The sequence below is a fragment of the Camelus bactrianus genome, chromosome 9, assembly GCF_048773025.1.
Source record: "Camelus bactrianus isolate YW-2024 breed Bactrian camel chromosome 9, ASM4877302v1, whole genome shotgun sequence".
NCBI lineage: Eukaryota > Metazoa > Chordata > Mammalia > Artiodactyla > Camelidae > Camelus > Camelus bactrianus.
Window position 1 is genome coordinate 27,722,547 of NC_133547.1, and position 27,761 is coordinate 27,750,307.

The 27,761-nt window shown below is 39.7% G+C and overlaps 1 protein-coding gene across 10 annotated transcripts in view; it reads right to left on the bottom strand.

Annotated features, from left to right (window-relative positions):
- Positions 1-27,761, bottom strand: part of EVI5 (ecotropic viral integration site 5) — a 163,876-nt gene that overhangs the window by 71,645 nt on the left and 64,470 nt on the right. For 6 of the 10 annotated variants that reach the window (XM_074369948.1, XM_074369946.1, XM_074369949.1 and 3 more), the window contains 5 exons: positions 27,189-27,249; positions 18,598-18,651; positions 16,753-16,785; positions 16,043-16,189; positions 506-640 (listed from right to left, as the gene is read on the bottom strand). In XM_074369948.1, the coding sequence (XP_074226049.1) occupies positions 506-640; positions 16,043-16,189; positions 16,753-16,785; positions 18,598-18,651; positions 27,189-27,249 (430 nt within the window). The remainder of the gene's footprint in view (positions 1-505; positions 641-16,042; positions 16,190-16,752; positions 16,786-18,597; positions 18,652-27,188; positions 27,250-27,761) is intronic. The other 4 variants (XM_074369950.1, XM_074369947.1, XM_074369952.1 and 1 more) reach the window with 3 other exon arrangements.

Consider the following 27,761-nt stretch of genomic DNA (forward strand, 5'->3'; position numbering starts at 1 on the left):
GTTTAATAACCTCGAGCAGAGGTAAGTTAGCTCCCATAAGTACACCCCCAGCTAAGATCTTCCCGTATATTCTGAGGCGGCTTTCTGTAGCTTTGATAGGTGCACTTAGATGCAATTTCCCTGAAATGTTTATATATTAGCCTATTCCTACACCTCTTGCAGAGGAAGGTATTATAACATTTGAAGACAATGGTTAATTTCTATCCACTAAGTTTCTCTTCTCTGACATTTAAATCTTATTCGTATCAAAATTACCCTGGTTGTCTTCCTCTAAAAGGGCTCTGATCTCCATTTTCACCCTAATATGGGGCTGTGAGTTGGTGCAGCAACAACAAAGGATAAGTGGGAATCTGACATAATTTTTCCCTTTCCTCTCAGAAACCAGTATGTAAGGCTTCCAATGTCCAAAAGCACCAAGTCCCATTTCACTGCTCAGTGAGTACCTAACAGGTATCTATTACATGGCCCCTCTCATTTGGGAATGACAGCGTTTATGCTTTCTCACCTTTTCTATATCGAGAACTTTATCCTGCATTTCCTTCAGTGCACACTGAGACTCGGCTTCACTCAGACGGGCTTGGACCAATTCCTTCTCCAGCTGTAGCACAAAATCTTCACTGTAGTTGGAACTGCATTTATGCTACAAGTTACAGACACACACTGAAATTTCACAGAAGTATGAACATGTATATGCAATCAAAATAAGTGCAGTTACACGATACAACAACTAAGGGCAACCAGACAGTCAAGGTTCTATCTCCCTAACACTTCCAGCCGGCCTCCTCCAACTGACTTTCGAATGAATACGAAAGCCCAGGTCTGCTATCTATAAAGATGATGATATTACTGAGCGTTCGTAATTAGTTATCACACTAATCAAATTCAGTTCACAGAAGATAAGTATCTCCTTTTCTCGGTCCTTCCATCCAGAAACTAACAATTTGCACTGTGTAACCGTGCAGCCATCAGTTGCATGTGGCTACCCAGCATATAAAATGCAGCTAGTTCAAATTAAGATAGGCTGTAAGTATAAAATACACACTGGAAATTGAAGGCTTGATATGAAACAAAAAGACAAAATAACTCATTAATTTTTATAGATTGTGTGTTGAAATAATATTTCAAATGCATTGAGTTAAACCACTAATGTACATCTGGGAGTAAAAAGGTGCACTGAGTTAAATTAACATTTCAACAAATTAAAATTTTAATTAATTATGAATTTAATTATTAGCTACTCTTTTTAATATGACATTTTAAAATGCATGTGGCTCACATTATATTGCTACTAGACAGCAGTTACAGACTACAGAAAACCAGTGCATATTTACTGAAAATTCTGTTTTAACCTAGCAGAAACAAAACCACGGCATCCATAGGAATGTGAGCCATCCTAAATCCCAGCGCAACAGAAACGTATTTGCTCTTAGAATCGTAGATCTCTTTAAAGATATGCGTGAAAATGACTGTCGGAAGCAAGGAAAAGGCAGACGTTGTGCAAAGAAATTAATCACAGGAGCATGAGAACTTCCCCTTTCTTTTTCTACTTTATAATATGAATACCAATGCAGTTACTTAAGAAATCCCTTTTAAAACTAGTTTCTATACAAAGCTGTTCAAAAAAGCAAAAAGATAACTAATTTACCACTATAAAATATTTCCGAAAAAAAACTATCACTTCACATTTAATTCATGCAGTAAAGAATTAGTGAGAACTCAAAATTCCAACACAGAGTCAGAGAGAATAACCTCCTACTGAACGAGCAAGATATTAAAAGGATTCCTTTTACTCTTCAATACATTAGGAACAAAGCAGATGTCAAGTCAAAACTCTATTAAAAAACTATGAAATGCTTAATTAAAACACACGGTACTCCCTTGCCCCAGTCACCCCAAAAGATACCATTTTTTAAAGTGAATAGTTCACTTATTAAGCAAATAAGGACTTTTAAATTCAGTATACTACACACTGTTTCTCCTAGAAATTTTTAGATACTATTAAAACAATATTTCAATACAATCTTGCCCCTGCAACACAAACATCACCTATGCAAATACTTACCTTATCATACAGGGAGGAGGCACAATTTTGGAATGACGACGTCTAAAATGCAGGTGCCATATTTTGTTTAACTAGATCACAGTTAACTTACGAGTAACACTAGAGGTTTCTGCCCCTAACCTAAAGCTCCAGCAACTGCAGTTCAGGCTTATTCACCAAGACTCTATCAGGAGAGACCCAGGAACACATCAAACCGAGATGGCCCATGTGAGAGTGCAACCACTGATCTGGTATAAGCCAGCAGATCTAACCAAGCACAAGAAAACTGTACTCATACTGGGAACAAATTTTTATCAATAAAGTTTACAAGACTTCTAATTGTCCTCTATTGTTTGAGGGAGAAATGATCAATTCCACAGTTTGTACATGTCATTTCTCCTCTCATACGACCCACCTGTTCCTCAGCCCACTGCAAACTAGCTTTAGTCCCCATGCCTTGATGAAGCTGCTCCAGTCACTGCCAGTATTAATGACCATTAACAATATAAAAGCTCAACGGGAAGTCCTCTTACTCAGCTCCGGCCTTCACCAGACAGTCTAGGACTTGAACGCAAAGGACCGCTCTTACACGTTTCTCCTCCGTTCTCTTTCTAGGTGTTAACTCTTCCGTGGTTTCACGGCCTCTCCTCTCTGTCCCCCGAGTCCCACGGCTTCATTACAGGCACGTTGCGTCTACACGTGTAACACGTCTGTGTGTATCAATCAGCAGGCCCCAGGGTTTCACTACTGTGTGTTTTCTCTCAGTCTTTCCCTCAGCTTCCTTATTTTGTGGATTCACCCTGTGTGACTTCATCCACACTGTGATACAGTCTACCCGTACAGCCACCACCAGGTACTGTCTACGTGTATCAGATACTGCCTAAACAGACAATGAATGAGATCACCGAGGAAGAAGCCACAGAACAGGAAGAAGGGGAAGGAGGAGGAAAGAGAACACACGATAACGGACTCCAGGGACAAAAGGCAGACGTAGACAGGCAGCAACAGGCACACAGACACACCGAGGGCGAAGACTCGCAAGTCTGCCTTCTCAGCTCTGACCTTCCCATTAAGCGGCAGGTCCACCTTCACAGCTCCCGGCCGGTCTTCTCCACCTGTTTGGCCTTACACGCACCTCACACTCAGCGTGTCAAAACTCAGCTCCCCCTCGTCCTCCTCAAGCGTTCACAATGACCCTCAGGATCCCACCGTTTAACAACCGACCAGGTCAAGCCTGCCCTCAGCCCACACCCCATCAGTCACAAAGTCTGAGTGATTTCTCCTTCAGATGCCTCTTGAGTTTGCCTGCTCTCGTCTGTCTTCACGGCCATTCTCTCTCTCTTTGGATCACTGCAGCAGCCTTGCACTCACGCCCATCTCACCGCCGCAGCACTTACAAGGGTATTATTTGCTAGAGGCATGCCTCCTTTTACTGCTCTTTGCTTTATTGCACTTCACAGATACAAAATTTTTTTCTACAAATTGAAGGTTTGTGGTAATCCTGCATTGAGAAGTGTATCTGCACCATTTTTCCAATGGCGTTCGCTCATTTTGAGTCAGTGTGTCACATTTGGCAATTCTCACAATAATTCAATTTTTTCATTATTATAATATTCATTATGGTGATCTGTGATCAGTGATCTTTGGTGTTACTATTGTAATTGTTCTGAGGTGCCACGAACTGTGCCCACGTAAGGTGAACCTGATTAATAAATATGTGTGTTCTGACTGCTCCACCCACCAGCTGTTCCCCCATCTCTCTCCTTTTCCCTGGACCTTCCTATTCCCAGAGACCCAACACTACCGAAATTAGGCCAAATGATAACCCACAATGGCCTCGGAGGGATGAAGTGCAAAAGAGCGGCACGTCTCTCACTTTAAATCAAAAGCTAGAGGTCATTAAGCCTAGAGAGGAAGGCGTGCGGAAAGCCGAGAAAGGCCAAAAACTGGGCCTCGTGCACCAAACAGCCAAGTTGTGAGTGCAAAGGATGAGTTCTCAAAGGAAACTAAAATCGCTGAGAAGATGCCACCTAGAGAAGTTAACGCCTGGCTTCAAAGCTGCAAAGGGCGGGCTGAGCCTCTTGTCAGGGTTAAATATAGCTGCTGACTTCAAGTTGAAGCCAGTGCTCATGTATCATTCTGAAAATCCTAGGGCCCTTAGGACTTAGACGAAATCTGCTCCGCCTGTGCTCTGTAAATGGAACAATAAAGCCTGGATGACAGCCTACAAGACAGTTTACTGAGTATTTAAGCCCACTGTTGAGACCCACCGCTCTGAAAAAAGACTCCTTTCAAAACTCAAACCGCTCGTTGACAACGCACCTCATCCCCCAAGAGCGCTAATGGAGCTGGACGTGAGATTAGCGTTGTTTTCGCGTCTGCTCACACAGCATCCGTTCCGCAGCCCGCGGGGCAAGGAGTAATTCTGACTTTCAAGTCTTACTACTTAAGAAATACATTTCATAAGGCTATAGCTGCCATAAACAGTGATCCTCAGATGGATTAATGATAAGTAAACTAAAAACCTTCTGAAAACGGTTCACCATTCCAGATGCCTTAAAGAACAGTCATGATTCACGGGGAAAGGTTAAAAAGTCAATAGTCACAGGAGTTTGGGAGAAGCTGATTCCAACCCTCACGGATGACTAGGGGGGCTCAAGACGTCAGAGGGGGACGTAACTGCAGATGTGGTGAAAACAGCAAGAGCACAGAAATCAGACGTGGAGCCTGAGGATGGGACTGAACTGCTGCCACCTCATGGTCAAACTCGAATGAAGGAGGAGCTGTTTCTTACACGTGAGCAAGGAAAGTGTTTTCTTGAGATGGAATCTGCTCCTGACGAAGATGCTGTGAAGATTATTGAAATGACAACAAAGGACTGAGAACAGGACACACACACAGCTGATAAAACAGTGGCAGGGTTTGAGAGTGCTGACTCTAACTGCGAAAGACGCTCTGCTGCGGGCAAAACGCCATCAAACAGCGTGGCTTGCTACAGAGATGCGGTTCATGACAGGAAGAGTCAATCTGGTAAACATCACCTTGTCTTATTTTAAGAAACGGCCAACCTTCCGCAGCCACCACCCTGAATAGTCAGCAGCCATCAACATTGAGGCAAGACCCTCCAGAGGCAAAAAGATTGTGACTTGAAAAAGACTAAGATGATGGTTAGCATTTTTAGCAATATTTTGAAATCAAGGTATGTACACTGTTTTTCTTAGACAGTGCTACGCACACATAAAAGGCTATATAGCACAGTGTAAACATAACTTTAATAGGCACTGGGAAGCCACAAAACTTGTGTGACTCATTTTATTTTGATACGTGCTTTACTGCAGTGGTCTGGAAACAAACCCGCAACCTGAGGTACACCTGTACTTCATGTTACATCGCATACTAAGTTGTAACAGAAGGCATTTTCACGATTCTGCCATGTGGATGGACCAGGGGCGTATTTTCTGACCCTACTGTTTATTAGTACAAATGCTAATGAAAATTATACGAGAATTGATATCCTTTCATAAACTATTCAAAATGAATCTAACTCCACTAAGCCAATTTCATCCTATTATCAATTTTTGTATATAGCAATCAGCCCCATTCAATTACACTGATATGCATCTTACTGAAGAAAAAGTATTCTTATCAGGATTAATTTAGTATTGCTCCGAGCTCACTCAGTGGAGACCCTGCACTTTACTAGTAAGTAAGCCAGGAGACGGCTCAACAAACAGCGACTGGCGGTTCTGTTAACTGGGGATATGGACCACAGAGCCCATGCCCTTAACATTTAATCTGTATGAGGGTTGACATAATATTTTAAGAGCTTAATATATTGTTTTAATACATACTGTTCTAAGAATTAATGGTATATTAAAAATCTAAGCACCTACAAAAAAAATCTAAACATCTCACGTCATGTTCTTTCAAATTCAAATTACTAAACTGGAAAAATACACACTGTGCTTTATCAAATAACGACTGCCACAATTATGATGACTGATAAGTCAGCAAGGGACCATTTATTTAAAAGTCTATAAATAATGAATGACTTCCCTACACTTACATCAAGTTCGCTTTTGCCACTGAATCCCTTAATGCTTCTGTGAGACCAGCAAACCCACTGCAATGGAACTGGCCGAACTCCTTTTTTCAGTAGGTGGACTCTGTCCCACCTACTTTCCAATCCCGTGTGCTTCTCTGGTGTTGTAAAAGTTACTAAGGTAAAGATGATCAGAAAGCCCTTTATCATCTTTTTTGCTGATATCTTGAATAAAATAACAACAAAAATGAATTCTGACATTCAGTGTCTGAAGAACGTATGAGTGACATCGTAAAAAGCAAAGGTGTATTTTTAAGTTAAAAAAATCAAAATTGGAAAAAGAATTGTCTATGTGGATGTATCAGATACTCCTTGAATTAGTTATACATTAAGCAACTAAGTTCAAGATAATTATATGCCCTTTTCAGGACCCCTCATATGTCATGGAACCCTGTATTCTTCTCTTTGTGGTACTTATTACAACTCTAATTAAATAATCAACTGTGTATTTAATTTTCACAACATCTATCTCTCTAAATCCTATATAATCAACGCCAAGGGTACTTTGACTGATTTACCACTCACCTGTCAGAACTAAATCGCACTTTTCATAGGAAGTGACCAAACATCGTTTGCTGAATGAATTAGCTGGTCAACTCTCGGTTTAAAAAACAACAAAACCCCCTCTATCATAAACCATATATTAAACATTGGCAGTGGGAACTGAATGTTGCAAAAATAACGTATAAAAGCTCCTTGTTTAAAAAAAAAACCAAATTTGTAACAGTGTGGGAATACGGTACATTTCTATTGTCACATCTAAAGCATCTGAGAAAACAACTATCACACAGGCAAGTAGCCCAAAATAGGGTTCTATGCAAGCCAGCATCAGAGGAGAAAAAAAATTACATAAAAAGTTACATCTTGCTCTCCCACCCAGCATATGATCCCCAAAAGATGTCTGTAATCCTCTCTACTACATGCTTGTCTTAAAAAAAGAAAAAAATCGAAGCAGTAAGGATGTACTATTTAAAGATGTGCCACACTAAACTTTTTTGAAAAATTGGTATATCATTTTTGAATGATTTATTCCCAACTTCAGAAAAATTACATGCATCCCTTAATATGGAAAATTATCTCTGATTATTGATACACTCAAACTGCAAATTTTTTAAATTAATGCTGAAGAAAATGTAAAGAAAATAATTACTTCCATTCAAGTGAATGCTTATTTATTTTTTAAGCTGAAAAGAAAAGATGATTACATATGAATGTAAAACATTTAACCTTAGACTAAAGTCAAAATTAGTTTTGGAAGAAAGCTTTTGTTCAGATTTCTAGGCATACTGACCAACAGTGTTTAAGAGTTTACCAAGTTAAATGTGTAAAGTCATCAGCCTATTTTAGATTTTTAGAAAGACTTATATAAACTTTTCAGTAATTCCAAATTAAATGGCTTTTTTCTTGAAATGTCACCAAAGTAGAGCTAAAGAGTGTCTGTAATGCAGGAAGAGATGGTAAACATTAACTTCCACATTCATAAAGAGAAACAAACCCATTAGGTAAACTGGGGGCGGGGCAATTCCTAATTGCTGCTGAACACACACATTTCCTAAAACAAATTACCTAGAAGATTGCACAGCTTGCACTAACAGGTAGTTTTAGTTTATTAATGTTTATTCATATGTTTACTAATCTTAGATTTTATTCCTCATATTCTATCCTTGGTTCTTAAAAGTAGCACATAATTCTTTCATATTTTCTTCTAGAATTACAGGAAAAGAAAAGAAGAGAAGAAAAAGTCTCCTGCAGCCTCGCGTTAAGCACTTCCCGGTACAAGGTCCCAAGAGCTTCAAAAGGCAGTCAGCTCGGCACTCAGCAGGCGTCACGGCCGTAGCCCTCCCTGTCTGTGCTGACCCCGGCCAACACCTGCTGGACAAAGGCGGCTGTCAGGGTACCTGCACGACGAGCGGTCATGTGTAGGGCAAAAAGCTTTCAAGCAGGTCAAGAAAGACTCCAAAACAGTTGGTCTCAGTGAGAATCACCCAACATAAGCACACCTGTGCCTCGCCACACCCAAAAGGGACCGATCCAGACAAGCAACTGCACGGAACGTCGGTGGATCGTTTCTTCTTCCAGGGCTTTCTGGAAACACTGACATGGGACACGCACAACAGATACCTAGAAGGGTGATTTAATTTCAGTGCTCGGTTTTATCTTCTGCTTAGGTTACTATTTACTATTTTAATTTAAAATTATTAAATATAAGTAAGTATTAAACCTTATATAGTATACTAAATTCAGTAATAACACAATATATCGTGTGGCACAGGGAAATATAACCATCATTTGTAATAACTTTAAACAGAGTAAAATCTATAGAAACATTTAATCACTGTGTTGTACACCTGAAACTAATAGTGTAAATCAACTATACTTCAATAAAATAATAAATCACTTTTGAAAACCAACAATATCAGGCTCAAACTATCAAGGGCTGGCATAAAATGGAATCAGGGACCTGCTGAAGACCATTACTCAGTAACTCTGTACTGCAGAATTGCTTTTTAGAGAATCTCAATACACAAAGAGCATTAGAAATAAAATTAACCTTTTAAAAACCGATGCTCAAAAGTTTCATATATAACATTGTACCAAGAGCACTAAAACAATTAAAAATGGTATGAAACATTAAAACAAACAAAAACCTATGAATCTGGGTTGATAGAAAAGTATGCTTAGTAAGAGAAAGATTAAAGGGGAAAAAAGAGAAAAGTCTCTAACAGCATGGAAAACATGAAAATCACCATTTTGGAAACCCACTCAGTGGATGCTGAAACCATTAAGTAAAAGGCGAACAGAGGACAAGATATTTACTTGGTACAAAGTACTTCCCAGTGGACCACTTACTAGCTGCAGAGAGGAAATCACACCTTCGCAAAGGAGCCTGCGGGACTCAAGCCCGGCAGCACAGCAGTGGGGATTCACGTTACACGATTCCCGCTTTAAAGCAGGATAAAGGTCACAACATCACCTCCTATCTAAACGTTAAAGATGTTCCACTGAACCTAGTTCACAGGAAACATGACACCACGAGGAAGGAAGCAAATCCCGGGTAAGGGACAACCTGGTGACATCTAAAAAGTCAACATCATCCCTGACCCTGGCTGTTTATTCTCTCCTGACAGTCTAGATGGAGTTTTGTTTTGTTTTTTTCCCCTTAACTGAAGTACAGTCAGTTTTCAATGTTGTGTCAATTTCTGGTGTACAGCGTAATGTTTCAGTCATACATGTAACATATACTCCTTTCATATTCTTTTTCATTACAGGTTACTACAAGATATTAAACATAGTTCCCTGTGCTGTACAGTAGAAACTTGTTTATCTATTTTACATGTAGTAGTTAGTATCTGCAAATCTTGAACTCCCAATTTATTCCTTCCCTCCTCCTCTCTCCCAGGTAATCATATAAGTTTGTTTTCTATGTCTGTGAGTCTGTTTCTGTTTTATAAATAATTTCATTTGTGTCACTTTTTTTTAAGATTCCAGGTATAAATGATTATCATGTGGTATTTTTCTCTTTCTGGCTTACTTCTCTTAAAATGCCGATCTCCAGGTCCATCCATGTTGCTGCAAATGGCATTATTTTATTTTTTATGGCAGAGTAGTATTCCATTGTGTGTATTTACCATAACTTCTTTATCCAGTCATCTGTCAACGGACATTTAAGTTGCTTCCATGTCTTGGCTATTGTAAACAGTGCTACTATGAACATTAGGGTGCATGTATCTTTTCAAATTAGAGCTTCCTCTAGAAATATGCCCAGGAGTGGGACTGCTGGATCATATGGTATTTTTAGTTTTTAAGGAATCTCCATACTGTTTCCCATAATGGCGGCACCAAACTACATTCCCCCGAACAGTGCAGGAAGGTCCTTTTCTCCACACCTCTCCCCCATTTATCATTTGTGGATTTTTAAAAAAATCTTGTTTGGGGAGGGTACTTAGGTTTGCTTGCTTGCTTGCTTGCTTGTTTATTTAATAGAGGTACCGGGATTAAACCCAGGAACCTTGTGCCTGCTAGGCACGCACTCCACCCCAAGCTACACCCTCCCCAAGCGTTTGTGGACTTCTGAACGACGGCCGTTCCGACTGGCGTGAGGTGCTACCTCACCACAGGTTTGCATTTCTCTGATAATTAGTGATACTAACTTTTTACCAACATTGCTGATGATTTCAAAGCATCGGTACTTGGTTTCACGGGATTTCTCTATTTTTGTTTCGTACTATTTTATATTTCCCTGATTTCTACTTCTTGTTACTCGTTCCTTCTACTTGCTTCAGGTTGAATTTCCTTATGTGTCAGGCATCTTAAAGTAGGAGCGTGGGCTGCTGGTTTGAGACACACCTCCTTTCCTAACGTAAGCAGTCAGTGTTGTGCGTTTCTCAGTGTCCCGCTTCAGGTGGGTCCCACAGATTCTGGTGATGTTGTGTCTTCGTTTTCACTTACTTGAACATACATTCTAATTTCCCTAGAGATTTTCTCTTTGACACAAGGGTAGAAATGTGTTGTTTACTTTCCAAACACTTTGGGGATTTTTTCAGATATGTAGTGTTAATTTCTAACTGAATGTTGAGTCAAAGAAGATGTTTCATATGATTTCAATTACTTTAAATTTCTTAAAATTTATTTTATGGCCCAGAATATGTTGTCTTTGCAAATGTTTCATGTGCACTTAAAAGCAGTATGAATTCTGCCATTAGGTACAGTGTTCCGTAAATGCCAGCCAGGCCGAGCTGACCGGCCTTCTGCATCCCTGGTGATGTTCTACCTGCTTGCTTCACCGGTTACCAAGACATGGACACGGACGAGCCAGCTGTAACTGTGCGTGTGTCCACTGCACCTTTCAGTCCTGCCAGTCCGGCTTCATGCCCCTTTGTTAGGTGCGTGCACACGGTAGAAGACACATATTCCTAAACACACACAATCCTGAAGAAGACTGCCACGTCTTCTTGGTGAACTGACCCCATTACCAACACGAAATGTCACTCTTTATCCCAGGAACTGTTCCTTATTCTGAAGTCTGCTTTATCTGTTAATACAGTCACTCCAGCTTTCTTTTGCTTGGTGTCTGCATGGTGTGTCTTATGTACTGTTTTACATTTTTTTCTAATTGTAATTTAGTATATTGCAGACCACCTTGATCCTTCACTCCTGGAAACTTGCAGCAGGGAAGAGCCACCCTCACTAGCCGGCGTGCCATCCGCGTTGCCAACATCCATGTAACAGCCTGCTCCTAAATATGACCCCCTCAGACTCACTGAGGCTCCGAGAAGAGCCTTATTTCGAGGTAGAAGGACATTAAAAGAAAAAAGTTTACTCTACTCTGGCACATTTAGTACACATTTAATACAGCTGGCCCATCCACACGTCACATGTTCCCAAACCATGTAGAGCACAGGTGTGGGGAACAGCCCCATACCCAACACGGGCCCGCTGCTCTCTCAGTAGTCCACTAACGCCCTGATAATGAAAATTCTTGTCTGTTTTACGTATTAAATCCCATGGGCTTGTGTGTGTGTGTGTGTGTGTAGTCCCTGCCATTCCTCTGACAGCCGTGGCCCGTGCTGCTTTACCCCACACTGCATTCTCCCTTTGGCCTCAATGCACCCACAACTCAGACTAAGTCGTGCCCAGCCAGCCCCGAGGGCCTCCAGGCCTCGCAGGCTCTCGGCACAGCTCACGAGCTCCTGGCCCGGCCGCGGGCTCCAGCACTGGGGCGCTGTATGTTCTCCCTCATCTTCACCCTCCACACAACCACTCAAACTAAATGCATCGCTTCCTTCAGCCTTCTACTTTCATTTCTGTGCTCTTGCTTTAAACAATTTGTTGAGGCAAAATTGAAATAATGTTTTTAAATCAACAACAATGAAGCAGGGACTCAGATATTTGTAGCGACCACAGCAGCATAATGTTCACGACAGCCAAAAGGAGGACAACCGAAACGACCCCAGACAGACGGACGGATAAGCAATGTACGTGTACATGGACACACACACGCACAACGGTGGACTGCTATTCACCACAACAAAAACTAAGGGACTCCTGTTGTGAATGCGGTGCTGCAACAAGGATGAGCCTGGAAAGCGTGATGCAGAGTGAGACACGCCAGACACAAGAGGACAAATGCTGTATGCCTCTGCCTACGTGAGTCACCCAGACGAAACTCAGACACAGAGCAGAACAGTGGCTACCAGGGGAGAAGTGGGGGAAGGGGAAGGAGGCGGGATTCTTTTTAATGAGTACAAAACTTCTGTTTGGGATGATGAGAAAGTTCTAGAAACACAGTGGCTACTGTTGCACAACACCATGAATGTACTCAGTGCCACTGAGCTGTGCGCGTACACCGTTACATTGTGTCTGCTCTGCCACATAAAAAAACTGCTAACAAGAAACAAAGAGTGAGTGAATATGCTAAATCAAAGAATCCAGACAAAAAAGCCTCATACCTTACAATTACATTTATGTGAAATTCTAGAAAAGGCAAAACTATAGTTATAGGAAGCAGACAGGTTGCTGGGAGTGGAGAGGTGAACTGCAAAGGGACATGAGGGAAATGTGGGGGTGATGGAAATACTCTGCAATTTGATTGTGATGGTGATGGTTATACAACAAATGTTAGAACACATCAAACCCGGTATTTTAATTTGATGAATTGTACTGCATGTAAATTATGCCTCAGTAAAGTTCATGTAAGAAGCCGAGAGAGACATGAGATGGTCCAGCCTTATGTGATCACTTTAGAGAAAAAAGAAGCCCAGTTCTTAAGCACCCAAAGTCACAAAGTTAGCAAAACAGGATTAAAATTCAGTTCCTGATATGAAATCCAAAGCTCTTTATATCCTGTGGAATGGCACTGCTGGCGGCGGAAGAGGACTATACTGGTAACTCAGGATCTCCTGCTGGAACACAGACCTGGAACCCTTGCAGAGTTTCACAGACTTCCTGAGTTTATATTGGAAAACTATAATCAAAATATTTAGCAATAGATGTCACTTTCTAGCACCAGGAGGCTCATTACTTTGAAAAGAAACTATTCCATTTGTCAAAATCCAGTGAGTGAGATTTTGTACCTTTGGATCTCAAACACATACTGCTCTCTGAAGCAGTATCAAAAGAGGTTAATTACTTTTCCGTAAGATCACCTCTCAAATACTTGAAAATGGCTACATTTACCATATGAGTTTTGGTAAACTAGACACAACACTACAGATTTTCTGCAAGCTACTTAGAGCCGAACTGACTGTACTTCTAGAAATTGTACTTAGGATTGGTTTTGGGGGGGGGGGAGGAGTCATATTATTATTGCTGTCAATTTCTTGGTTTTGTTACATTAAACATCACTAAGACATATCTTTAAATTTTAAACGTAAAGGTAAGATTACAGATATATTTCTGTGAAATAATTATTTTAGTTTCTTATTCTGAATGGGTTCTTTAAATATTTTGAAATCTTGATTCACCACCAACATATTAGCAACATCTCCAAAATATTTCATGTATAAAATTCTTAAACACACCTTGTATACGAACATTAAAAAAAAAATTGAAATATTTGAAGCACAGGCTTAGGAGCCAAAGACCTCTGACATCTCTTTACTTCAACATGACCGGCCCTCTTGATATCGTCCATCACCTATGAAACCACGTAAGCTTACTACTTTCGTCTCTATTTCTCCTCCTCGACAAGAAAGATAACATGAGAGGCCACCAAATAACTTGTAAAACTGCCCTTACAGCAGTTTTTGTTTATTATAGAAACAAAGTTAGTTTGTTATCACTTATACATAGTAAATTAGCTTTTAGTGAGTTAAAGTTATGTGTCTAATTGTTCACAAACCAGACAGATGTCCAGGAATTTTAATGAAGCATCAAGGTACTGGCCTCTTTTCAGACACCTAAACGTTATCACTTAACGGCAGTTGCCTTCAGTTCCTCTTATTTTCTAAAACCCTTTAAAAACAGTAATATTCCTGTGCTCATCTCGCAAGTTATTGTAGTGCCTAGGGACACGCATTTTACTCTGAAGCTGGAAATGTAACCAAGGCACTGTTACTTTCACCTGTTTTGTGCATTGCTGCTTCTTGTGTCCGCTTTACAGTTTAATTCAGTTAAGAGAACGTCTGCTCAGTGAGAAAAAAAAAAAAAAGGAAACAAAGTCGAAGCAGAGAACTGCTTTCTACCTGTATCTTAGCCCTGCAGTACGGGTCCACCTGGTCCTTGGAACAGAGCACAAAGTTTCTGTCACTGTTAAGTATTTTCAAAAGCTTCAGTTCTTTCTTGGCTGTCTCTGCTCGCCCACGCAGCTTTTTCATTATAGACCAACATTCTGTATCTCTGATACACACCTATTAGGAGGTCTTACTATTTGAAAAACTACATTAAAAAACTAATTCATGATTCTATGCATTATACAAGACTGTAGCTTATGCTGTAACAAAATCACATTGCACTGGTAACTCCGTTCAGCTTAATTCTCAACATGATCCCCCGCAACTGCTTTTTTCTATTCTTATGCTTTGATGTTATTGGCATTTCATAGAAAGGCAGGACAAAACATATACGTGAGTCCCCGTCGTTTCACACAACCAGCCCTCCACGTTCACAGGTTCTGCATCTGCAGATTCAACCAACCGCGGACTGAAAATATTCAGGAAAAGAAATTCCAGAAAGTTCCTAAAAGCAAAATTCCAATTTGCCATACACAGGCAACTATTTACATAACACTTATATTGTATTTGGCATTGTAAGTAACCTAGAGGTGATTTAAAGTATATGGGAGGATGTACACAGATTAAATGAAAACATTATACCATTTTACATAAGGGACTGGAGCATCTTCAAATTTTGGCATCCTCGGGGGTCCTGGAACCATCCCCCAAAGATACCAAGGGATGACTGTATTCTTTTACCACTTTTCTATTCATTTTTTGGAACCAAATTCAATTAACATAAAAACTTTTTCACATTATGGATTTTTCAATCTGCTGTTAGTTTTCTGATTTTCATCCCCAAATGCTGGTGTTGTCTCTTAATTTTTCTGAATAAAAGTCGTGTCCAACTTGAAGTCATTCTATTTGCGTGTTAGACTCATACTGAGTTCTAGGTTTAACTCAGTCCTTCTGTCTACTCCTGTTACAATTCTACTCCTACTTGAAAACAGAAAACGAGTAAGAAATGTTATCTTTTCAAAGATAAACAGCTTGCTTTTCTTTTTAACGCTCACGTTCTTAAGATCACCCTGGTGTGAATCTGCCAATGGAAGACAGTATGTAGGTCACAAGAGATACCTAAGAATAGCTATAAATCAACAGCTGTCCAGTACTCTGAGTTAGTTAACATCATATTTTAAAAGTTCATTTTTTTCGTTTTAGCAACTTCTCCCTTCTTGAAAAAGTGTAAGCATGTGACTTAACCCAAAATTTAACATCTTTATGTAGGAAGACTATAGTATTTCATAAGGCATCAATCACCACATTATCAAAGCTTTAAGTAAAACAGTTATACATTTTCTATATGTTGGGTAATATTTCATCTGCACAATTAACAAAAATTAGCATAAGTTTTTAAAATCACCCGGGGAAAATACCTTTTATGAAACAGATTTCTAAAACCTGAAAAGCAGGTCTGACAAACACCACTTACTTTCTGTGACTTAAAACATAAAAAGTACTACCGATTCCAAACTGTGCAGACAGAAGAAAAAGTCAGAATGAGGAGTCCTTCGGCCACAATAAAACTTCTAAGTATCACAGAACGTAAAATTGATTAATTTAAGATTTCTATGAAAGTAGAAAACAATTACTTAAAACAAGAGCACTGAAGTTGTGCTTAAAAAAAAAAAAAAAGGTCAGAGGACGGGGCGAGAAGGTTGCGCGAAGCCCGAGCAGGCGCCTTACCCACTGCTGCTGGCGCTGGAGCTTCCTGATGGTGCCCTCAGCCCGCTCCAGTTTAGCACTGGCCTCATCGCTCTGCTGCCTGATGCTGGCCAGCTCCCGCTTTATGAGGTAGTTTTCCTCAGCCTCCTGGGCTCTTGTCACTTGTCCCTTAGGACATAATTTGTGTGTGTGGAAAGCAGTTTAGGATAGATTCAAGAAAGACTGCCTCTGTGAGGTTTAGTTATTTACTTCAACATGTTAAAAAAACAAACCAACCACCTCGCAGAACAGAACAGCTAAGTAATTATCAGCCAGCAGCTCATAATTGCTCCAGCAAATCTTGGGAAACTACATGAAAAATTCACCTGACAATCTTAAGAACAAGTCTTCTTTCAGTCAGTAAAAGTTCAATTCATGCAATATTATTGAGTTGTACATGCAGGACTAATATTTTCAATGAATAGCAGTTAATTTTGCAGAATCCAATGATTGCCATTTTGGAATAAATACTTGAAGGTTAGCTTTAAAACGTGCAAAAGATGTTTATTTTAATAAACAAAGATAACATACTGTTATCAAAAATTAAGTTATACCCATTTAGACCACCCCCAAAAATTATTTTCTAGGAAAATGCATGTAACATTGCATGCATTAAAATATAGATTTCTTAGGTTTATGACTTTCCTTAGGTGTTAGAGAAAATGCTTTAAAAAAAAAAAACAAAACTATACCTGTATCAATCTATCTGCCAAGGAAGCACTTTCCTACAAAAGGAAAAATTCAGATAGAAACATAAGAGAAAGAAATAAAATAAAGGTGATAAAATTAGGAATAAGAAGAAACAAGGCATACCCAAATTCCACCTACTTTTCATTGTAATTAAAAGAGACATTTAAACTTTAAAACTATTTTTTATTGTATGTGTTTTCATTCCTTAAAAAGTAAGGATGAACTGCACAAAATCACGTGCTTCTAAAAGAGACAAAACGCTAAGAGGTTCTCCATTATTTCGGACAAGCCAGTATCCTATTTGTACAGCATACGTTCAAGTACTTTTACGGTCAGCCATATTGTCAAACCACATGTACGAAAAGGAGAAGGAATTTGAGCAGGCGGCTCCACTTATCAAGTGTGACAGCAGCTTGTGAACAGCAAGTCCCAAAGAAGCAAAGCAAGGAAAATATGACAAATGAAATTAATAAGTTCAACTGTAAAAAAGTCCAGCAGTAACTGGGCAAGTAAACAAGCTGGGTACAGACTTTAACTGACACATAAGTATCTACACAATGCTAAGTGCTAAGAGACACACCTAGGCCGTCAAAGCCAGTAAAAAGGTGCTTAATTTCCTAGAAGCAAAATCCAAACTTAACATGCTCCAACAGCACCTTTATCTTTCTGAAGGTTCCATGAAATAAACATTCTTTCTCTATGAAAAGTCTCACTCCAGAGATCAAAGACCACGAAGAAGATGTGTATTTTACTGTAAACTGAGTATGTAGTGGAAAAAATACATAAAACTAAAATGACTTTTTAAAAACAACCTCATCTTTTTTGCAATCATGAAAAAAGTAGAATTATCTTCGAAGCAATTCGTAAGATGAAGGAAATACATCCTTAATATAATGTAGCTGCCATTATTATATAGCAAAAAACAGATATATAATAAACATCCTGTCTTTGTGCCATGCTATCTAATATGAAACCATCAATACTTTCAAACAAAAGAAGAACATGCAAATGATCCATATCTTTTTATTCATTCTTTTCCTAAATATCTAAAGATACTTGGCAAAATCATGAGGATTATTTTTAAAACTCTAATTCTCATCTTTGGTAAAAAGAAAAAAAACAAAAACAAAAACAAAACACCAAAAGAATTTGTGAAGTCAGATGTTTTTCTTTCACTAAACTAAAACTCTTTCACTGTATTTTTTGTCACTTAACACTTATGACATCAGGAATGAGACTACAAAACACAATACATCAAAAGTACAATATGAAAAACAATGCAAAATTTCCACATTTACTCAGTTATTTTATATCAAACAGGAAGGAAGAGGTAACGAGTGGTATCAAAATAATTCTAAGAACCAAAAGTACAGGCAGAATTCCTCTGTGCTGAAAATCAGCACACATCACGGTGAATTTTTACGTAAGAAATCAGTCATTCTGACTAAACTTGAAGCAATCCTAGGCCTTAAGGAAATCACTGCCACATTTAACATCTGGCTACACAGTCAGGGAAACAATTGAAAGGCATTTAAAATACTATACCGAATGGATTCTCAATTAGGTTACCCCCAAAGAACCGCTTTTGAGAGATTATGTAACAGAAATAAATGACATCAATATGTTCCTCTAATAATAATCTTAGTTTAAAGCTTTAACCTTAAAGTTCAAACACTAGTAATGATCAGTTTTCACTGACAAGTTACTCAGCTGAGCAGCAAGCTACGCAGTAACCAAGCAGTCAGCACCACCACTGGAGACGCGAGCCACACTTCGTGAGCCTTTATTTGAAACAGAAGAGTTACTGTGCGTCCAACAGAAGCTTGCAAAGGGAGAAATTTACTTACTTTTTCTAATGTTTCAATGCGCTGTTTTAAAAGTCTATTTTCTGTGCGTAACCTCTACAGAAAAAGAAAAAGATAAAACAAAGGTTTGTTTGCAAATATTCCTGAGAAGAAAAAATGACACCTAAATCATAGTCCTTAAAATGTACCACCTTTTATAAATAGGAAAACAGTCTACGGAATGGCTGCATTATCACCTGTGAAATTCCTGAAGGCTCAAAGTAAAAAGCGCATGGCAAAGGAAATGCCATTTATCAATCCAGCTGTGACTGAATTTTAAATACAAGCTCGAGTACACACAGAAATATCCCTTCCCCTCTGGGCCCAGCATAACGACCCATAATCAGCATTTTCTAGTATGTCTTAACAGCCCCATTAGATCGAAAAGATTCTCACTCATTTATCTCTTACAAAGACTATCTACACAAATAACATCCAAATGTCTATCAAATAAATAAGAAATCTGAGAAATGCATGTTCAGAGAATATCAAATTGTCAGTTTAGAACTAGATCAGCCTCCATTTATAACGTGCTGTAAATGTCAAGTTGCAAAGTTCCACTCTGAAAATATAATGAATGAGTTGTTTTCATCGAGTGAATTATCATGAGTTGTCTTAAGCTTAAGAAAATTTCTAGCATTTTCTTGTAGTTAAAAAAGTAAAACCAGATCAAAAAACCCCCCAAAAAACTCCACCTAACTATTCGATGCCCAACTCCCAAAACCCTGTAAAATTAGTGCTATTAAGTATTAAATCCAGAACACTCCACATTAAAAATCACTTCCTTTTTGTATATTCCACCAATATAATTTTGCCATTATTATAATTTCAAACTCCCTCTTACCTTTCTGTACCAGTTTGCTCCAGAGAGCAATCTAGCCTTCTTCCAGCCCTACCTTCCTCTAAATTCCTCCTAAAAATGTCTTCCTCAGAGAACTCTTCTGTCAGTTCAATCTATTATTTTGCCAGTAAAGACTAAAATGTAGTTTACATAACATATAAAGACTCAGAACAAAGGAAATAAACGGCTGTGAATTACTGCATCTTATTAAGTGGACAACAAACTGGAGCAAATACATCTGAGAGTCACTACAAAGATACTTTGCAAATTAAATTTCCTTGCTCTATTCACTAGAATGTATTTAGATGGTTTGAAATAGATATTACTTTATGTGTGATCTCAGACTAAAAAATTGTTTGCATTCAGGAGAAGAAAATGTTTCTCGTTTCTTGGCTATTCATATTAGGTATAGCATACTGGTCTACAAAAATAAGCAATTATTAAATGCTGTTAAAGTCTGGAAAGCCAAAGAAACAAATGTGATTCTCAAAATGTTCTCAAAGTATTTCATGAAAAAAAGCAGAATTTTGTTTATCCTAAAAGGCTTAGGAAGTTAAGTTCAACCAAACAATTGGGTGAATAAAATTAATGTCACAACAGAAATAATGCTAAAATAATAAAATTTAAAATTAAAAACTCACCTGGATTTACTTCCCCATCCCCTTTAAATCTTCTGAAATTTTGCTATAAATAGAAACCTAAATTTATTTTCCCCCAAATACCTACACAAATGTCTTAGTACCATTTTTTAAATAAATCACCAATTCCTCATTTGTGTGATACTCACTTCACGATGAATTGGTAACTGTAACAGACGTACTCAGTTACTAAAGACTATTTCAGGGTCACCTTCGCAGTAGTTTTGGTAATTACAGCTTTGTAATCCCTTTAACACCTGGTAGAGCTAATTTCACCCAATCTCATATTGCTTTGTTTGTCCTCCCCAAACCTTAACTAGCAGATAACTTAGTTAGGAGACTAGGTTGTGAAGTGAGGCAGGTTTAGGTTCAAATCCTCACTCTGCGATGAACAGCTGTGCGTGCCATTCAGCGTCTTAGAATCTCCATTTCCTGGTCTAGAAGACCAGAGTGATAGAGCCTATCACAACACTGGGAGAATTAAACGAGAACGCACACTGCCCAGCACACCCCACACGCTTGCTTAATGCGCTGCTCATAATATTTTTAAAGTTAGGGCGTGAAGATTCCTTTATTACTTCTGCCTATTCTTTACAATTATTCTTTAGTTTCTGGCTGTTGTGGAATGTCAAAGGAATTAATTTGACTGGATTTTGTGGGGAAATTCCTAACTTTTTACAACAGAGTTATTTTTGTCTCTCCCCTTTATTTATGTTGTAAAGTTTTTCCGTGTTTGTTAGGTTCTACTCTGTTTTTCATTTAGGTTATTCCTAAATGTGCTTTTATTTTTATATCAAATGGAATTTCTTTTTTCCAAGATATATTTGAAATGTTTACTGCTGCCATATAGGAAAGTTAATGACTAAAATCTATCACTTGTCTGATTTTCCCATTAAATTTTTTAAATAAAGTATTTTTATCCTTATTTTTAATCACATTTCCTAGAACTAATTAACAGGGAGTTCTCCAAACTAAAGGGATAACCACAAAGAGAAGGCAACAGATACATACACTTAAAAAGAGAGAGACTCCTCTGACCTAACAAATTAGAGAAGGGGAAATAAGGCTACAAGTGAGAGCAAGACTGAAATATCTGACCCAGGAAGGGATCGCTGAGGTGGAAACGCAGCTAGGAACTCACCCTGGAAATGCTCTCCAGGAAATTTACTTAGTACATATTAAGTGTCTTAAAATACTAATATCCTATAATTCAGTAATTCCACTTTTTACAACTGACTATGCAAATACAAGGCACCACAAAACTTTACAGACTAAGATGCTAAATATAAGCATTATTTTTTAATAATGAAAAATGAAAAACCTAAATACCCCAAAATAGGAAAATCTTGGTTTCAAACGCACTCTGTTCCTCCCAGCTTACTCGTTCTACAGTAACCCAGACTCAGCAATCCTCCTTCTCTTTGGGATAATCCATTGACCCTATCAACTCTTCTGTCCCTCACTCCCTGGTGTCCTCTCTTCCCTCTTTACAAAGTTCCATCTTCAGTCATTACAGACTTTCCCCTGCTTTTATGCCCCCTCCCCCCTCTCCCTTAGGAGTTAGCACACTTGCCTGGGAAACCACTACTCTGGGTCAACATACTGACAACTGTCTGCACATCTGCCAGTAAATATAACCAAAGTAAAATAAAACCATGAAGTTTACTTAAATTAACAATCACTAAGTTCACGTGGACTCTAAATACATCCTAGCAATAATAACGTGTTTCCTTAGTCCATTCCTTCCCCTACCCTCTCAGATCACTATTTCACACTTCTCTTTCTTCAAACCAGCAACCCCCCACCCCACTGTCACTCTCAGATGATAATCTTGTTTCTGATTTCAGTGAAAAAATGGAAACAATCAGAAGAAAACGTCGCAACATCCCACAACCACATCCTCCATCTTACCTACCTTTCCCCATCTATGTTACAGTCTTTCTTGTTAATTGTGAACTTATTATCCACATAGTAGACCACGTTAAATCTTCCACCAACACACCAAACCACAAAACCCTGCTGATTTCAGCAATCATCCCTCCAATCACACATCATGAATGTTTCCTATTGAATTATGCCATCTTAACAAAAAAGGAGGGAAACACAAACTAAAAACCCCTTCAACACCACGAGCCTCCCTAAGATTACTGTTCCATTTCTCTCTTCTTTATAGCACGTTCCCTGAGAGATACCTACACTTCCTTCTCCAAGGCAAGCCTCAGTTTCCAACCCTTCTCTATACTATTTACCTCCGTGCTGCTAAACTTAGCCGTTATTTTTCCCCGCATCTCACGAAGCCCTTCTCTCGCATTCGACACAGCAAATCCTTCTCTTTTTCCGAAACACCGTCTTCTCTTGGTTTCCGGACACCGCACTCCCTGCTGTCTGCCTGCTCTGCTGCTTGGTCCTCAGCCTTCCTAACTTTTAGTGTCGGTTTACTCTCAGGCTTCATCCTTGAACTTCTGTTTTATCTGCACTCATTCCCCAGGTAACCCCATCCACTTTCACGGTGTGTCAGTAACTGTCAAGTTTTCACTTCTAGCCTGTCTTCTCTTAACTCCAACAATGAATATTTCAAGGAGCTACCTGATCATCTCCCAGGCATCTTATACTTAATATATCCAAAGTTGGGGCTCCTGCTACTCCCCCCAAACCAAACCCTCCTGTAGATCTTCCCACTGCAGGTACCCAGGGCTGTATTTTCCCAGCTGCTCAGGCCCAAGTGCCTGATGTCTGTCCCTTCACGCCTCCACAGTCAGCTGCAGCTTTAAAAACCTATTCTAAATCCAATCATTTCTTAACACTTCAGTTGGGGCCACCACCACCCCTTGCCCACATTTCTTCATCAGCCTTCTACTTCGTTTCCCTGCCTCTGTTCTCAGCCCTGCAAGATCTTCTCAACACAGCAGCCAGAGGACCCACAGAAAACTTCAGTCAGAGCTTGTCCTTCTCTACTGAAAACACCAGTGGCTCATGGAGGAAAAGCCAGTCTTCCCCTGTTCAGCGACTCCCTGCGTCCCCTGTAACGTGCAACTTCCTGCCCGCCATCGCTCCCTCACCTTCACATTGCCCCGCCCGCGGCGGCCTCCTTCCTGTTCCCCAGCAGCACGCTCCTGACCGGATCCTGCCCTCCTTCCACATCCAGCTCCCTCACCTCCCTCAGGTCTTTGCTCAGAAGTAACCTGGTCAACTTTTCTAAATTTTTGATCCAAACACTACCATTCTATTTTCCCTTCCCTAAAATATTTTTTTTCCTCCTGTTTAACATTTATCACCACCTAAAATACTGTACATTTTACTTTTCTGTTTATTGTCTGACTTCCATACTAGAACGTATGTACCATGAGGGCAGGAGCTGGGCTGTTTCACAAGCACATCTCCAGGGCCTAGAAGAGTGCTGGGACATGCAGAGACACTGTAAATATCTGCCAAGTGGATGACTTCTTGAATAAATTATGCTATTGTACCCTCACTGGATATTATGTAGCCATTCATTTTTTTAATGAAAACTCTGTAATGCCACAGAAGAATGGGCATCCAGATCCTTCTTGCATCACAATACATTAAAGGCTCCCTTGGGAAGCAGTGTGCACACTGCGGAACATGCAGGGGTCTCAGATTAATGCAAATCAGAGCTCAAATCCTTGACTTTTACCATTTTCTATCAGCGTGACCACTAGCATACTACTTGAGCTTTCTGAAGCTTAGTTTCTTCATAGAAAGATAACCCTCTCCTAAGGCTACTGGAATAATAATAGGAGATAATGCACGCAAACTGCCCTTCATATATTAAGTGTTGAATAAATGTGCCAAGACCAGTACTTCATGCTGACTGGTCAGCACAATTCCTGGATGAAGACAATAACTGTTGTTTTCTTGTTTTATGCTAGGCAGTGAAAACACAGGTATTTTATACTGTTCTCTAGTTTTCAACATATCTGGAGTATTCCATACATTTTTAAATAAGAAAAAATATCTACATTCTCACTAAAAACCAGTCAGATTTTCTAACGCCTCCTATTTGCAGGGCTTAAATCTCTATGCTCCAAAGCATAAATTTAAACATTAGATTGTCAGTTCATATGTCCATCTTAAATACAGCAGAGGATAAAGGTTCTTCTTTTTTAACGACCTGTGCTATACTGTAACACAAGCTAGCACTTCAGTATTTCTTACCTCCTCCCCCTCACGTGGAACATCAAGAGCTTGGAAGGAGATACCGATAAAGACGTTTCTTTTAACAAAAAATTTCACACAGTAAAATGTAGGATTCCCTGTATGAAATCATTATGATCAAAAACTTCCTGTAACACTTTCAGACAAGGTATGAAAAATACTTAAAAGTCACATCTTGATCAGGGACCTGACAGAATAATTCTTAAAGGTCACCAATCCAAAGGTCAAACCTTAAACACATTTCACAACACCAAAGGCTGACTTTTTACTTCTGTATCAAAACATCAAGTAATTTGATAACCATACTATTTGTTCAAAGAATGGTATTTGTGTCAAGAATGGTGTAAGATTCCAGCCTTGAAGGCTTCTGAGGGACGAAGGGGCACATTAGGAATTAGGAAGGGGCATTTTCCATTGCAGAGAAAGGCTCAAATGGCTACTTCGCTGTAAATAAAGTAATCTTCTGATTACGGGTGAGAGGAATGGCCAGGTCCAGCTTAAAAATCAGACATATCCAAACATAAAGTAAAAAAGAGCACAGTTACACAAAAACTGTTTTGGCTTCGTCCTTTAGGGGATAGGAGGAGTGAACAAAGATGAAAATGGTCCAAGAGTGAAAAAGAACTATGTGGAAACAAAATTTTATAAAAGGACTGTCTTTGAGATCAGGATACTTTATTCACCCAATACCTTTTTTAACTTTTTTTTCCAGACTCTTCTCTATAAACGACTTTATGCCAGCCGTTTTTGCCTAAGGCACTTGGAGCTGGCATTCAGAGGTATTCTGTGAGGTATATGAACTATAACTTCCCCCAGAAAACAAAATTTGAAAAAAGCTGCAGATACATGGGCTAACATCTGCTAGATCTTTTTGAAGAGGCCTTTTGGTATTCCTACACTCATATCGCTTAATTTTAGAAAAAACTTCTTCAAGAACAAGGATTGTTCACAGAATCGTGTTTTGGGGGGGGTGTTTTGGGCAACAACAGAGCATGGTGAAATGAACAGGATGGCTTCCCCATCCTCAGATCTTGCTTTGCAGCTCCGAACACTCGTGGTACGCGATAACCCACACTCTCTCCCCACGCGTCAGGACGACGTACTTTTTACTCTCAGTAGGCTGAAGTGGAGGGTGAGATTTAATATTACCCTTACTCATGGTACCTAAAAGAAAAGCAAATAGTAGAGCAGCAGTTGGGTGACAGAATTTTTTAAAAAGAGGGACAAACATCCACAAGAGGCTTTTCTTTCTCACTCTACTTCTCTCTCTCTCTCTCCGAAAAAATGTAGAAGTATCTATTTCTAACTGATAGTAAATAGGTGATAGAAATGGAAATAAAACAGCTATAAAAGGGAGATAGAGCTGATGAGAGAGAAGAGAAGGTTTCCTAGGGGGCTTTTGAGCAGGATTATGGGCAGAGAGAGCAGTAACTTCACAGGACCCGATTAGTAAAAAGGGCCGGGGAGGTGTGAGTAATGAAGTGCTGTTTTACAGCAAGCTGAATTAAGACACGGCTTGTGACCTGCAAATCAGACAGTCATCGAATGTCCTGCCATGTCAATGTCAAAAAAAAAAAAAAAATCAAACACATCCAAACACACAGTTTAAAAAAAAAAAAAGTGGAGTCACTCAATAAAAATTGTTTTATTTTTGTTTCTCTTTCCTTTTTTTGTAGAGGATGGGGGGAGAACAAAAGGGAAGAAACAGCTCCATAAGTCACTGAGTCCCTCCACCAGCTCCCGCTCCTGCTCACCGTCCCCATCCTGAGCCAGTCACTGAGTTCCTCCACCAGCTCCCGCTCCTGCTCACTGTCCCCATCCTGAGCCAGTCACTGAGTCCCTCCACCAGCTCATGCTGCTGCTCACCGTCCCCATCCTGAGCCAGTCACTGAGTTCCTCCACCAGCTCCCGCTCCTGCTCACTGTCCCCATCCTGAGCCAGTCACTGAGTCCCTCCACCAGCTCCCGCTCCTGCTCACCGTCCCCATCCTGAGCCAGTCACTGAGTCCCTCCACCAGCTCCCGCTCCTGCTCACCGTCCCCATCCTGAGCCAGTCACTGAGTTCCTCCACCAGCTCCCGCTCCTGCTCACTGTCCCCATCCTGAGCCAGTCACTGAGTCCCTCCACCAGCTCATGCTGCTGCTCACCGTCCCCATCCTGAGCCAGTCACTGAGTCCCTCCACCAGCTCCCGCTCCTGCTCACCGTCCCCATCCTGAGCCAGTCACTGAGTTCCTCCACCAGCTCCCGCTCCTGCTCACTCTCCCCATCCTGAAATATCCGCATAAAAGCCAGTTCAACTTTCCTTAACACCCAACTCACACAGTCCCACAGACCCTCAACTTAAGAATTCCGGCCTACAAGGGAACAGCTAAGAATTTTAAGGTACACGTGGGAATTCATGTCCTTCAGATTGAAAGTCTATCTGTGTCTCTGGAGAGCAGTTCAGAAACAACCTTTGCTTAGAGGTGAGAAAACTGAACAAAGCCTTCTGCAGCCCTCAGGCAGCCACGATCAGTTTCAGTGTAACAGTTTGCTGTATTCGGTCTACCTGATACGATACTGCCATTAATCTCAGCGTGTTACAGATCACCTTCTCTGTGACTTTTATAAACGTGCTTGAATGGAAGGAGGGAAGGTAATTTTCTTCCCGGTAGAAGTACTTTCTCCTGACGACCCGTCAACAAATCCAGAAAAAGGGGAAGGGCTGCTCTCTTTCACAGTAGAATAAAACCCACTTCAGTCACATTATTCTGGCTTTTGAAATGCCTATTTTTAAACTATAGTCTAGTGAGATGGTAAATGTATCAATAAATGAATACAAACTCACAGTTAAATTTACTGCAAGTAATAAATACACCAACTTAACCTAACACCTACTGCCAAATACCTGACTTCAGTCAATTTATTTTCAGCACTTTTGAAAGTCCTAAGATACTTACTTTAATTTCAACTTGTTCTTCCATTTCTTTAGTTTTTATTGTAGTGTATTCCTTCTCAAGCCTGAGGGGAAAAGAAAAAGGTTAAGGGTATGCTCTCATTCCAAAGTAGTTACTGAAATTAAAAATTTTAAAAGCATACATTAACACAAAATACAATTTTGCTATGTTCTGCCAACTTATAACTTGAGATACTGGTATCAGAAAAATCATTTCAAGAGTTACATGGGTTCTTACCAAAAAATTACCTCAAAAATAACAAAAATGAGACTCACACAAAAGTAACCTCTAGAAAGTGAAGTATTATAAGGCACCAGACAGAGAACTGAGTTTACAGATTTTATTTCGTCCTAAACTTAGAAAAGAACCACCTATTCTTCCCCCTCAAACTGAAATCCAGAAAGTTCAACTTGAAATCAGCTAACAAACTTCTACCAAGACTGGCTGAGGGATTCATAACGGGGGAAACAGACAGCCCTTCCTAACGAAGGAAGTGCAGCCACTAAGCACAGACGTGTGAGGCAAATATAAAGTCTCCATCAGAGCTTCGCCGTCAACAACCGCCAGAAGAAAGAA